Source organism: Sarcophilus harrisii, chromosome 3 (genome assembly GCF_902635505.1).
Source record: "Sarcophilus harrisii chromosome 3, mSarHar1.11, whole genome shotgun sequence".
Taxonomy (NCBI): domain Eukaryota; kingdom Metazoa; phylum Chordata; class Mammalia; order Dasyuromorphia; family Dasyuridae; genus Sarcophilus; species Sarcophilus harrisii.
Window position 1 is genome coordinate 262,052,173 of NC_045428.1, and position 14,739 is coordinate 262,066,911.

A 14,739-nucleotide genomic window follows, 5' to 3' on the forward strand; every position below is an offset into this window, starting at 1 on the left:
TGCAGATGATCATGTACTTAGAGAACCCCAGAGATTCTACTAAAAAGCTATTAGAAATAATCCACACCTTTAGCAAAGTTGCAGGATACAAAATAAACCCACATAAGTCATTACCATTCTTATATACCACTAACAAAATCCAACAGAGTTACAAAGAGAAATTCCATTTAAAGTAACTGCCAATAGTATAAAATATTTGGGAACCTATCTGTCAAGAGAAAATCCAGAATTATATGAGAAAAACTACAAAACCCTTTCCACACAAATTAAGTCAGATCTAACCAATTGGAAAAAATATTAAGTGCTCTTGGACAGGGCGAGCAAATAAAATAAAGATGACAGTGCTACCTTGTTGGAATTCTTACAAAGTGTTAACTCACTGGAATTAATAGAAACAATGCTTAAGTTTACACCTTTGAGAGTTCACACATTAGCTCACACATTAGAGTTCACACGTCCAGGAGATTCACAAGTTACACCACCCACAATCCCTCTTGTGGAGGAGGAGTCAACCTTTGGGTTCACATCTTTAAGAGATCATATATAAAGAAGCTCTTGGAGCCTCAGCGAGGAGTCAGTGGAGGAGTCAGTTCAGGAGATTGACAGAGCCAGAATTCAGTCAGGAGATTGAGAACTGGAGATTCAGAGAGAGAGCTGAAGCTGAAACTGGAAGAGACAAAAGACTAGCAGTAAGAGGTATCAGAACCAAGGACAGAGATAGGTCTCAAAGAAAGCTAACCTGGGCTATTTTGGAAGAAACAATAAAAAAATTGTACTTTAACTCCTGGCTGCATTTGAGGTGATTATTACTTGGAACTGAAACTAAGGCTGCTCCCAGAAGCCCCCCGAGAAACCTCCTCCTAGAGAACGATAATATTTTGAGAAAAGAAGAGAACACCACACCACCTAAACTAATCTATTTATTTAGTGCTATGCCAATCAGACTCCCAAAAAACTATTTTAATGACTTGGAAAAAAAATAAAAACAAAGTTCATGTGGAAAAACAAAAAGTCAATAATTTCAAGGGAACTAATGAAAAAATAATCAAATGAAAGTGGCTTAGCTGTATACCAGATCTAAAATTATATTATAAAGCAGCAGTTACCAAAACCATTTGGTGTTGGCTAAGAAATAGACTAGTTACTCAGTGGAATAGGGTAGGTTCAAAGGACAAAATAGTCATTGACTTTATAATAATCCAGGGTTTGACAAATCCAAAGACCCCAGCTTTTGGGATAAGAATTCACTATTTGACCAAAATTACTGGGAAAATTGGAAATTAGTATGGCAGAAACTAGGCATGGACCCACACTTAACACTGTACACCAAGATAAGATCAAAATGGGTCCATGATTTAGGCATAAATTACGAGATCACAAATAAATTAGAGGAACATTGGATAGTTTGTTTATCTCTCAGACTTGTGGAGGAGAAAGGATTTGTGACCAAAGAACTAGAAATTATTGATCACAAAATAGAAAATTTTGATTATATCAAATTGAAAAGCTTATGTACAAACAAAACTAATGCAGACAAGATTAGAAAGGAAACAATAAACTGGAAAAATATTTTTACAGTAAAGGTTCTTTATCAGAACCTCTTTATCAGAGGCCTTTATCAGGCCTCATTTCCAAAATATATAGAGAATTGACTCTTAATTTATAAGAAATCAAGCCATTCTCCAGTTGATAAATAGTCAAAAAATATGAACAGACAATTTTCAGATGAAGAAATTGAAACTATTTCTAGCCATATGAAAAGATTCTCCAAGTCATTATTAATCAGAGTTGTCAAATTAAGACAACTCTGAGGTACCATTACATACCTGTCAGATTGGCTAGAGAGACAGGGAATGATAACGCAGAATGTTGGAGGGGATGTGAGAAAACTGGGACACTGATATATTGTTGGTGGAATTGTGAATACATCCAGCCATTCTGGAGAGCAATTTGGAACTATACTCAAAAAGTTATCAAACTATACGTATCCTTTGATCCAGCTGTGTTACTACTGGGCTTATATCCCAAAGAGATCTTAAAGAAGGAAAAGGGACCTGTATGTGCAAAAATGTTTGTGGCAGCCCTGTTTGTAGTGGCCAGAAACTAGAAACTGAGTGGATGCCCATCGATTGGAGAATGGCTGAATAAATTGTGGTATATGAATGTTACGGAATATTTTTCTGTAAGAAATGACCAGCAGGATTGATTTCAGAAAGGCCTGGAGAGACTTACATGAACTAATGCTGAGTGAAATGAGCAAGACCAGGAGATCATTATATAACTTCAACAACAATACTATAAGATGATCAATTCTGATGGACATGGCTCTCTTCAACCATGACATGAACCAAATCAGTTCCAATAGTGCAGTGATGAATAGAACCAGCTACACCCAGAGAAAGAACTCTGGAAAATTTGTGTGAACCACTACATAGAACTCCCAAAATCTCTATTTTTGTCTGCCTGGATTTTTTATTTCCTTCATAAGTTAATTGTACATTATTTCAAAGTCTGATTCTTCTTGTGTAGCAAAATAACTGTATAGACATGTATACATACATTGTATTTAACATACACTTTAACATTTAACATGTATTGGTCTACCTGCCATCTGGAGGAGTGGGTAAGAATGAGTGGAAAAATTAGAACAAAAGGCTTTGCAATTGTCAATACTGAAAAATTACCCATGCATATATCTTGTAAATAAAAAGGTATAATTTTAAAAAAAGAAAAAGAAAAAGAAAAACAAATTTACTTTCCTTGAAGGAACTCATTAAGTGCTTTGATAGTGTTTCTGTGGCAATTTGTAAATCATTATAGATTTGAATACTTGAATTATTATGTAGGATTTCCTTCAGCTAAAATACTTGGGTACTGTGTTGTAAGATAATGCTTTGGAAGGTAGAAATTGGTCTCCTCTGGTCAATCTACTTGTTAATTGTGTGCTGTGTGTCAGGAGAATAATTAAGCCTCAACTTCTAAGTCCCAGTTGACTCAGTCACTGGAGTCAGTGACATATAAAGTCCCATTCAACCCTTAGGACCCATAGATCCAATTTTACCCAGAAAAATCAGATCCTCTGGAGCAACTGAAAGTATCATAAAACTTTTACTCAGTCAATATACAAAATACAGAATGTAGGAAAACTTTAAGAATAAAAACAATGAGGCAGCTAGATGGTATAGTGAACACAGCATCAAATCCTAAAATCAGGAGGACCTGAGTATAAATCTAGTCGCTTATACTTAACACTAAGTAGCTATGTGACCCTTGTCACTTAACCCCAGAAGTCATGCAAAAATAAATACATACCTTTTTAAAAAAAGAAAATGATGCAAGTAATATAAGGTAATATATGTCAATGATGCTTGTGTAGCAGTGCCCCCTAAATTTTAAACAGGAGTCACTTGGAGACAAGTTTTTGAAGGTTCATAGATTTTTGCAAGAGATAATTTTCCTTTGTAAAAATTGATGTATTCAAACATTTTTAGGCTCTCACCACAGAGCTAATACTCAAAGTTTGGGGCAAGAAAGGAAACTCACGTTTTTTCGTCATCTGTTATTTCTCCATCAGGATTTCTTCTGAAATTTGGTTTATTCAAATTGCAGTATTCACTGGTAACAGAAGCTGTAAACCACAGACCCCCTTCATCTGTTAAGTACAAATAATTTCAAGGTTTACCCACAAAGCAGTTAAATGCTAATCAAAAAGAACATCAGGCAATTTTTTAAATAACTTTTTATTGACAGAACCCATGCCAGGATAATTTTTTACAACATTATCCCTTACACTCACTTCTGTTCCGATTTTCCCCCTCCCTCCTTGTACCCCCTCTCTCCCCCAGATGGCAAGCAGTCCTGTACTTATATATACTTAAATATGTCACAGCATATCCTAGATACAATATATGTGTGCAGAACCAAACAGTTCTCTTGTTGCACAGGGAGAATTGGATTCAGAAGGTAAAAATAACCGGGAAGAAAAACAAAATGCAACCAGTTTACATTCATTTCCCAGTGTTCCTTCTTTGGGTGTAGCTGCTTCTGTCCTTCATTGATCAATTTAAACTGAGTTAGATCTCTTTGTCAAAGAAATCCACTTCCATCAGAATACATCCTCATACAGTATTGTTGTTGAAGTATATAATGATTTCCTGGTTCTGCTCATTTCACTTAGCATCAGTTCATGTAAGTCTCTCCAAACCTCTCTGTATTCATCCTGCTGGTCATTTCTTACAGAACAATAATATTCCATAACATTCATATACCTCAATTTATCCAACCATTCTCCAATTGATGGGCATCCATTCATTTTCCAGTTTCTAGACACTACAAACAGGGCTGCCACAAACATTTTGGCACATACAGGTCCCTTTCCCTTCTTCAGTATCTCTTTGGGGTATAAGCCCAATAGTAACACTGCTAGATCAAAGGGTATGCACAGTTTGATAACTTTTTGGGGATAATTCCATATTGCTCTTCAGAATGGTTGGATTCATTCACAACTTCATCAACAATGCATCAGTGTCCCAGTTTTCCCACATCCCCTCCAACATTCGTCATTATTTTTTCCTGTCATCTTAGCCAATCTGACAGGTATGTAGTGGTATCTCAGAATTGTCTTAATTTGCATTTCTCTTATCAATAGTGATTTGGAACACTTTCATATAAGTGGAAATAGTTTCAATTTCATCATCTGAAAATTGTCTCTTCATATCCTTTGACCACTTATCAATTGGAGAATGGCTTGATTTCTTATTAGAGTCCATTCTCTATATATTTTGGAAATGAGACCTTTATCAGAACCTTTAACTGTGAAGATGTTTTCCCAGTTTGTTGCTTCCCTTCTAATCTTGTTTGCATTAGTTTTGTTTGTACAAAGGCTTTTTAATTTGATGTAATCAAAATTTTCTGTTTTGTGATCAATAATGGTCTCTTCTTTGGTCACAAATTTATTCCTCCTCCACAAGTATCAGACAATTTTTTAAGGCAATAGGTTTTTAATGTAATGTAATATAACTGTGATATAGATACAAGTTTTTAGAACTCTTAATTCCCTAAAACATGGATGATCAACTGAAAGGACTAATAAGTTAACTGCTTCAATATTCCAAAAAGTAAAATGGCACTGGAATCTAAAACTTTCTATGGTAGCTATTTGGACCTGAAGTGCTATTTTTTTTAACTAAGGTCATTTTGGGAAATATAAATAAAACATCTATTCTTCATGGGTATAAGTAAGAAAAGATGAAGGATACAGTCTTTCCCATTAAGCAAAAAACATGCTTTTAAAAAGTTATTAAATAATAATCATCATCTTAATAAATGATTTAAATAATCCAAAAAAGTCCACTCAATCTGTAATGTAATCGGACAGGAGTTAGTATAACCTTAAGCACTAAGTTCTTGCAAAAAAAGAGGGGGTGAGGAGGAATGGAAACTCGGGTGTTGATAATTTTGCTCAGTAGGGAGGGGTTTATAAGGTATGTGTAGTAGGAAAAAACTAAGTAGTAAAAGTCTTGTGTAAGCTAAAAAGAGAGGTTTTACGATTTTGAGAGTGACAAAGATTTGGGATATTATATTGAATAGATTGTTGCTGTTGATTATTCCTATATTGTAAATTAATTGGTTTTCCTTTCTTTTTTTTCTGCTGAGGCAATTGGGGTTAAGTGACTTGCCCAGGATCACACACCTTTGAAGTGTTAAATGTCTAAAGCCAGATTTGAACTCAAGTCCCTCCTGACTTCAGGGCTGTTGCTCTATCCACTGTGCCACCTAGATGCTCCTTGTAATTTAATTGGGATAAAAAGAGTGCTCTTTTGTAAATGGAGCTCCTAATTGCATTTAGGAATGCATTTCACTGAAAGAGGGTTGAATCTCAACAATCCTCTAATGATTGCTATATCATGAAATCAGCAAATATAAGAGTAAGTGAAAAAACTCACCACCACTGTCAGATGACTCTTGTTCCACTTTGGAAGATAACTGGCCCACTGGAGAATCCCTTGAAAGAAAACAAAAACATGAAATGTAAGTCTTCATTTTTTAAAAGACAGATAGGCCCAATTTTAGCAAAAGACCTTTTAAAAAACCATTGTTTAGGGGCAGGTAGGTGGTGGAATAACCTGAATGAGGTTATTCAGGACCTCAATTCTCTGAAAATGGAACATCTCTTTCAAGCATCAATTTCAATGCTTGATTTTCTTTGTTGTTGTTTCATTGGATTTCAATCTTGCAGCCTAAATAGTAAAAATAATGATTTTGTTTCTTGCAACCTAGAAGAATTTCTTAAACACAGACATAGGAAACAGGCATTAGATACATGAGAGTACCTCAATATGTGATCTTTTTGGGCATAATATTTGTCAGCGTAGTGAAATTTTGTAAAAAAAAAAAAAAAACACCCTTTTGTTAAAAATGCCATGATATTTTTATGACTATAAACATACTCTAGGTAGAGATGGCACCTTTCTGCTCATCTCTTATTTCAAGACAATGTTTTTCTTTGTATTTTGTGATTATTGTTTTATTTGAGTTTTTTGAATAAGTATATAATCTGTTTTAAATGGTCAAATGCAATCTGTATATTGGGCCTCAAGACAAAGTTAATTCTAATCAATTTAGAGGATTCCAATAGAAGCTCACCATGTGTATGTTTCTTTTGTGCTTTCATGAACAAGGAGTGTTATTTCTTCAGCTTTTTTCTTTTTGTTTTTTCCAAATATGGTTGAACCAGCTTTTCTATCTTCTGCAATAATAAAAGGTTTAAGTGTAACTTCGTACATTTTTTTTCTAAATAATGATCTATCAGTCAATTTCCTAATATCCATTTTTGAATTGTTAGCAAAGGATTAAATTAAAGATTTTTCCACAGTGGAAATTCCCAATGCTTATATCCCTACCTAACAGATGATAACAATTAACAGGAAAAGAAAATTCATTAATTATAATAACTGTAAGTCAATTGTAGACAATTCACAATGTGAAAAGGGTGTTGAATTCTATTTATAAAAATGATGAACAATCTGATTTTAGAAAGACTGGAGAATTTTCCATGAAATACATTGTACACAGTAACAGCAAGAATGTGTGATGCTTAACTATGAAAGATTTGGTTCTTTTCTTCTCAATGATTCAGTACTTCAAAGCAATCCCAATAGATTTTGGACAGAAAATGTCATCTGTGTCCAGAAAAAGACTGAATCCAAATCAACACATGCTATGTTCACTTCTTTTTTCTGTTTTTTTTCCTCTCTCCCATGTTTTTTGCTTTTACTCTATTTTTTCTCACAACATGAGTCATGAAGTAATGTGTGTTAAACAAATAAATAAAAAAAAATTTTAAAAGGTGTTGAAACCTAACACTTTTTATGTCAGTCCTTTGGGGTTGATATTTATTAATAAGTTAAAATTGTCTTCAAGGAGTCATGTTCTATTCCTAGAATGCTGTAAATAACAGTAATTCTGTAAAATCTGCGCATGTTTTCTTTTTTGCTGAGGTAGTTGGGGTTAAGACTTGCCCAGGATCACACAGCTATGAAGTGTTAAGTGTCTGGAGTCAGATTTGAACGCAGGTCCTCCTGACATCAGGGCTGGGGCTCTATCCACTGCACCACCTAGCTGCCCCTGTAAATGTTTTCTTAATCTGTTATTGCTGTTTAGTTTTTTTCAGTCATTATCCAATTTGTAATTTTCTTCCCAAAGATACTGGAATGCTTTTCATTTATTTTTTCCAGGTCTTTTCAACAGAGAAGGAACTTTAGCCAATCTGATTAAAGTGCTTTTGCACAGGATCAACACAACTAGAAAGTGTCTGAAGCTGGATTTGACCTCCTGAAGAGTCTTTCCGTCTCTAAGGCTACTGGTCTATTCACTGGGCCATCTAGCTGCCTTTCAACTCCAATAAAATGTATGACAGAAAGCTTACCATGAATTCCAAATCATTTAAAGCATTAAGATTTGTCAGGCAATAATTCCCTATGGTAACTGGCTTCTAAGGGGTTGACTAAGGGGTTGCATTAGTGGAGAAATATTTCACTGCAATTTTCTTGCACTGATGCCTTGTAATGGTGTTACTTATCGGAGAAAATCACCCATGAACACAAAAGGATTATTTGTCAGTTAGCCTAAATATAAGGTCAATAATTCTCAATTCTCAATTTAAAAGGTAACAGACATCTAAGATGTTCAAGATGATTGCTTTGGAGATTAGAGAAATTAGGAATTAGAGAAAAATACCCAGGCTCCTGGGCCTCAAGCAGCCTATAGTTTAGGTGCTATAAGTAACATTTTACATGGTTAATCTGTAATTAACTTACTTAATATAGATCGTCATTTAATATAATTATTTTCAGTCCCCTGGGATTCCATTGCCTATCAGAAGTGAAGGTCATTCAGAAAAGGAACCTCTGAGGCTGGGTTTTTTAGACACTGGTTTGGATCAGGGATTGAATAGCAGCAACTTTTCTTTCAGCAATTCAGTTAGATTATCTCAGTATGGCCAAGAATGGTCTTTGGACATTTCAGTTTACTAATTGTTTTTGTCAAAGGTTCATCTCTGGGGAACTAATTCTTCTTCTTATTATTAATTTGGAGAAATGACTATTAAAATATTTCTAGATTATACTGCTATTGATCAGAATCAATTATGACTGAGTTTCAGCTTTGTTCCAATGACCATATATATATAAAATCTATAAATGTCAATGTCATTTTAATTAACTCACCATTCTCTTTATTCAGGAAAGCAGTTGATTCCATTTCCATCATTTGTAGAGGTACTTTTCACAGACCTTCCTTGAAATGAAAGTAGAAATATATATGCATATATATACGTAAATATAAATACACATAAGAAATATATATATATACACATATGAAAAGACAGAGACAAAGGCAGAGACAGACAGAGAAATTCTTATTATGAAATTACATGAGAAAAGAACTCATTTTATAATGACCTTGCATTATCTATTGAAAGGCCCTTGAAAAGTAATCAAATTCACAATTTTTTCTCTCCAAAGTAACTGTCACTTTTTCTTCCTATATATATCATGATTCTCCTTTTCTTTTTCTTTTCCCTGAGGCAATTAGGGTTAAATGACTTGCCCACGGTCACAAAGCTAGGAAATGTTAAGTGTCTAAGGTCAGATTTGAACTCAGGTCCTCCTGACTTCAAAGCTGCTGCTCTAATCACTGCACCACCTGGCATCCCCTTATCATATGATTCTCCATATTCTCTTGTTCCTGGTGTCCTTTACATGTGAGAAATTGAATTGCTGTTTTCATACATAGACAAATGTGTGTGTGTGTGTGTGTGTGTGTGTGTGAGCACACCACACATACTCACAATGCAGAGATAGCTTAAGAAGTTCTTTATCATTAAAAAGGGGGTAAAAAAAAAGCACAGTACAGCATCCAATGAATTTTTTTTCTGTAATCAGTCATTGCTCCATCATAGAGTGGGGACAACTTCAGATTTTTAGAAGAATGCAGAATTTATAGGATCTCCTGGAGGTACATGGAATTTCGAGATTGGATCCATCAAACATGACACACTCTTATTGGAATCCTGAGATAACTGAATCGGAGCAGTTCAGCTAGTTGCCTAGAATCACACAGCAAGTGAAGAAGGGTCCATTTGAGTCCTGAAGGACAGTGAACATCATTTCTAACTCCAACAAGAATATTTGCCATTTAACATAAGTTTGCCATTGAATACATTCCTGAAACACTGTATGCTAGGTATCGATCAAAATATTTTGGTGGAGAACATGCCCCACACCCCATTTGTAGAGGGAGTTTCCTGATCTGGCCGTGTTTTATAACAATGCCGTTATACTACCCATCCAAATTAATTATCTGTTCCCTCCTAAGCTATTCTTAGACTGATCCGTATATCCTCTTTTTCTGTCTGACAGCCCCTTCCTTTTTCTCAGGAGTACTTAGGGAGAAACTAGGTCCTTCTCCTTCCTACCTTCTGTGGTGAAACCAAACAGACCAACACGAAAAATGTTGCTGTAAGTTTTTTGAGTCTCCTCTGCTATGAATCTGAAACAACTTTTCTGAAGCAGCACTGATGGATGAAATGAACATAAGAATTCAGAGAGCTTGGGGGAATCCTGATCAAAGTGCTCCCAGGACCATCATTCATTCACTTACTTCTACTGTCTTATCTTAAAAAAGAAGAAACTCATTCAATGAACTGCTAATTCCTTTCATTGGCTTTGGTCCTACCCTTTTGAATTTGTTTATCACACTCATATCAGGGCTATTTTAGAGAATAAGTGGTAGGATATATATATTCCTAATTTATTCACTACGAAATTCTAAAAAATTTTTGAGATTATGTTTCTGGATTCCTATCTGCAGTTAATTGAGGAAGGCAGGTAGTTGTTGCAATCCACATAAAAGGGGACCAGAAAAGGAAACATCCAAAGCAGAGACAGAAGAACCCTGAACAAAGGAAGGAATGTGCAATCTTGGAAAGCTTGTATTGCTCAGTGACATTATTTTATCTTCAGTATAATGGTCCAAATTGTGAAAAACATCTTGAAGCAACATCTATAATATAAATGTTCTTTGAGGAAGATGACCCTGTAGAATAATTATTTAATCTATGAAAGGATGACAGATACTTAAGAATTTCTCCATATATTTTGAGATGAAACTTTGTGACTTCAGTGACACAATGTGAGGTTCAGTATGACACAATGTGAGGTTCAGTAAGACCATTTGTCAAATGAGGAGGTTTAGATGAGGGCATAGGTATCTATGGTTGTTTCTAGCCATAATAATTTCACCAACAATGTCTTTATCTCTGTTTTTTTTCACTTTTTCTTTCCAATATTTAGTTATTAAAGCATTATAGGAACAGGACATAAGACAAGGATGAATCTGCTAACTTCTCTATACTTACTCAAATCTCATATATCTAATACTTGCATATATGTATTCCACACCAATTAACCATTACCTTGTGTTTTAGCATGAACTAAAGGCTTTGCTTTTGGTGGACTACATTCTGTAATTTCTAACATAACTTCCATTAAAATGCCATAGCAAAACAAAAGTAATAATTCAGAGAGCTATTAAAACATTAAAACAGAGACTAATCATTAAATAATAAAGCAGAAGAGACTTAAACAATATGTCAGATAAACAAATAATAAAAATGTGAAAAATAAAGGTGATAAATCCCATACCAAAACTTCAGAAAGGAAATAATTGGAATTCTCAGTGAAAAATATTTGCTAAAATCATGGACTGGGACTGATAAAACAGCAGATGAGTATTAAGTGGACAGTACAATAAAAAAATGGAATACCAATAGAGGGTAGCAAAGCACAGCACACTAAAGTTTGTGATTAGAAATGACAGAAAATTTTGAAAATAAGATGTTTCCAAAGTTGAGAAACAAAATGGAAAGCTGATTTTTCAATATGTCAAAATTGTCAAATATTGATTTTCAAATCCAATAAATATGGAAAAGCAAATTAACATTATCTAAAATACAATGTAAAATTGACTAAGTAATAGGAAAGGGAATGCTAGAATCCATAAAAAAATTCTTACACAGGTTTATGCCAGGAAAGGTGAAAACAAAAAAGGGCCAGATTACCTACAAAATACCATAATAACATCTAATAACAAATAAAGTTTTGAAATTAACTTAAATTCAGAAAAGAGAACTGATCATCTATAGAGAATATACCAAAGATGAATACTCCTGTTCCAAAAAGAACAGTCTCATCTTCTGCAGATGAATTTTTTATGTGACAAATAAAGTTCTTCCCACTAACTTTAAAAATGATAAACCAAAGTAAGTGAGCTATACACTAATAGTATTTATATTGCTTCATATAAATTAGATTAAATTCTGAGGAGGAAAAAAATCTATAGCCTTGAATATGATTAACTTGGATATGTAATTGGTATGGATTGCAAAAGTTTACAAAATAAAATATTAAAAACACAAACATGCAAGTGACACAGCGAACTCAATAATATAAAAATCTTTGACAAAACACAACACTCATACATGATAACTTTGAAAAATAAATTTGCAGAGTAAAAGGCATTTTTTTCTTTCATCTGATGAAATATTATTTAAATAATAATTGGCAAATGTAACATAAAATAAGGTAAGAAGCTTAGAGAATTAATGCAAGAGAATTCAATGGTGAAGTCTATTTAGCTTGTCTAGTCTATCTATTTATAGAATTATTTACATAATTCTATAAAAGATAGTAATATCAGGGGTAAAAGAAAATATTTTAAAATATTAGGCAAAGTAGAGAGGAAAAACTCTGAACCCTTTGTGGACAATATTATTGTATACATAGAAAATTGTATACAAATCAGCAAAGAACTTAACTGAAGAAATTAGTTTCATTAAGGTTATGAGATACAAAAGAAAACTAGTAGTCTATCAATCAACACATACTCAATAAGTGCATACCAATTTGTCCAGCACTGTACTAAGTTGCTGATGCCAGGAAGGAAGGTCAATGACAATGCTGCAATAAAAGTGCTCCAAGATTAATGGGGAATACAATATGCAAAATTTTCTGTACAAACCAGCTATATGTATAATAAATTTGAAGTTGATCAACAGGAGGAAAGTGTGAGAGGTTCCTTTAGCTAGATTTTGAAATCAGCAAGATAGATATGTAAGTAGAGAAGAGTGTCATCTTTGAGGAACAGGACCATAGTTCAGTATTACTGCATAACAAAACATGTGAGTGACAAAGGCTCATGGATGGACTGGAGAGTTAGGGTGTAAGAAACCTGAAAAATGTATATGGGTGGTGGTGATTGGGATAAAGAAAGTTTTTTTTTCAATGCTCAACAGTACTTTATAATTAATATTGGGAGGGATGATTAGTGAACTGAGAAAATTCAGTTCTGTCAACTGATTTTACCCAGAGCATTTAGAATTCATAGAGCGAGTTCAAACAATATGGAAATAATAGTCCAGTCAGTCTATAAACATGTATGAAAGGTGATTGCTGGGTGAATATTTAAGAATTTCAGTTTCGAAAATACTACATATCCTAATCCTGTCCTCTCATCTGGACTGACACCATTTAACTTTGTCTATTCCCAAAACAAAAGCTTTATGACATCAGCAAGACCTCATATTAGCTGTTGGGTGTGGCACTCAATGAAGCCCTGATTGTGGTATGGCACCCATCAGAGATGTCCAGATTCAAATTTTTCTTTTAAATTTTTTGCTATATATGCTAATCACATAGATAAAAGGTTTTTACTTTTGTTACAACATTAAATTTGTCTAACTCCTATAGTTTAAAAGCACTGATTCCCTTTCCAATGAAATTGAAAGTGTAACTTTCTCTTTTATGATCTTATGCCATGATTTAAGTCCTCCAAGTGTGCCTGAACATTAAATCCTTTCAGAATGATTCTGAGGAACTGAGGTTTTCCTTGAGAAAAATCGTCTAAAGAAAAATGTCTGGTAACTTATTGCTAGGAAGAAAAACAGACCTGTAGGAAAATAATGATGCTTAATATAAAAGTTAATAATGCTAGAAAAAAACCTGCATATTTCTAAAAGATAGCTTTCTGTAGTTATATGGAATAGAAGGAAAGTTCCAATGTTACTGCAAATGCATTAGAAAGTAGATAATATTTCTCATAAATACATTCTATATGAAATCTAAGCTTAGTAATGCATTAGGAAAATGAGAAAAAAAGGAAAAAAAAACGTTGTAGGATTTTTTTAAAATAATAAAATATCAAAATAGGGACAAGATAAAAGTACAAATTCCTCCCCCAAATGAAATATCTTAGATGTCAATCTTGCACATGGGATACCATCTCAATTCTCTCAACTGTAATCTAACTCCAACATGTGTAAGTAAATTCATAATGAATTTGAGAAACTTTAAAAATGATAGGTTAATTAGTGAGTTAATAAACATTGATGAAGTATCTTCCCTAGACAAAGCACAGTGCTAAGGGGTAAAGATCATCTAAGACAATTTTGTCTCTCAAGGAACTTTCAGTCTATCAGGGATGACTACATGCTAACAATGCTATATAAACAATTTACATACAAGCAAGAAATTGATGAAAGACATTGGTTATAATAAGGATTCTACAAGTGGTTCTTCTAGGGAAAAAAAGTGCTTTGAAACTTGTACTTGAAGAAGGAAACCTGAAGACAGAAATGAGGAGAGAATACCAGGAATGAGGAGAAAAAAAAACCAGGGGGCAGACTGCCTCTTATTGGAAGGTGAATTTTTTTTTTTTTTAATGAAAAGAAAAAAGCCCAAAGAGATTGGCTCCCAAGAAGATACAGACAGTAAGGTCTTAGGCTTAATGGGGGACCAAAAATTCTGGAGGAAGCCTAGAAAATATGTGTGTTAGGGGAGAGGGAGGGGAAATGGAAATATGTTTAAAAGCTTTCAATGCTAAAATGATTGAGAATTAACCTTGGAGTTGGATAGGGAATCAGGCTTCAGTGGATACAAGGAAAAACTTGAGAATACCCTTCTGGAGGATCTGTTTTCCAATTGATTGGAGAAAACATGGAAAAACTGGTGACAAGTAGAAAAATCAGCAGGCACTGAAGAATAAAATCCATGCTTTCAAAAGAGGCAGATCTCTTAGGCCTGGCCAGTGCGGGAAGAGGAGAGAGATTTCTGTCAAAGTTGTTGCTTTGTTATTTGTCCTTCGTTCTTGAAGAGGACCATGACATCAAGAGGTGATGCTGTG

At 34.0% G+C, this 14,739-nt stretch overlaps 1 protein-coding gene across 4 annotated transcripts in view; it reads right to left on the reverse strand.

The window, feature by feature from the left end:
• Positions 1-14,739, reverse strand: part of LOC116422351 — a 63,862-nt gene that overhangs the window by 16,955 nt on the left and 32,168 nt on the right. For 3 of the 4 annotated variants that reach the window (XM_031959447.1, XM_031959448.1, XM_031959445.1), the window contains exons 2-5: positions 8,727-8,796; positions 6,646-6,748; positions 5,946-6,004; positions 3,544-3,652 (exon numbers count right to left, since the gene is read on the reverse strand). In XM_031959447.1, the coding sequence (XP_031815307.1) occupies positions 3,544-3,652; positions 5,946-6,004; positions 6,646-6,748; positions 8,727-8,769 (314 nt within the window). In that variant the 5' untranslated portion in view covers positions 8,770-8,796. Of the gene's footprint in view, positions 1-3,543; positions 3,653-5,945; positions 6,005-6,645; positions 6,749-8,726; positions 8,797-12,460; positions 13,046-14,739 lie in introns of those variants that run through there. The other variant, XM_031959446.1, reaches the window with a different exon arrangement.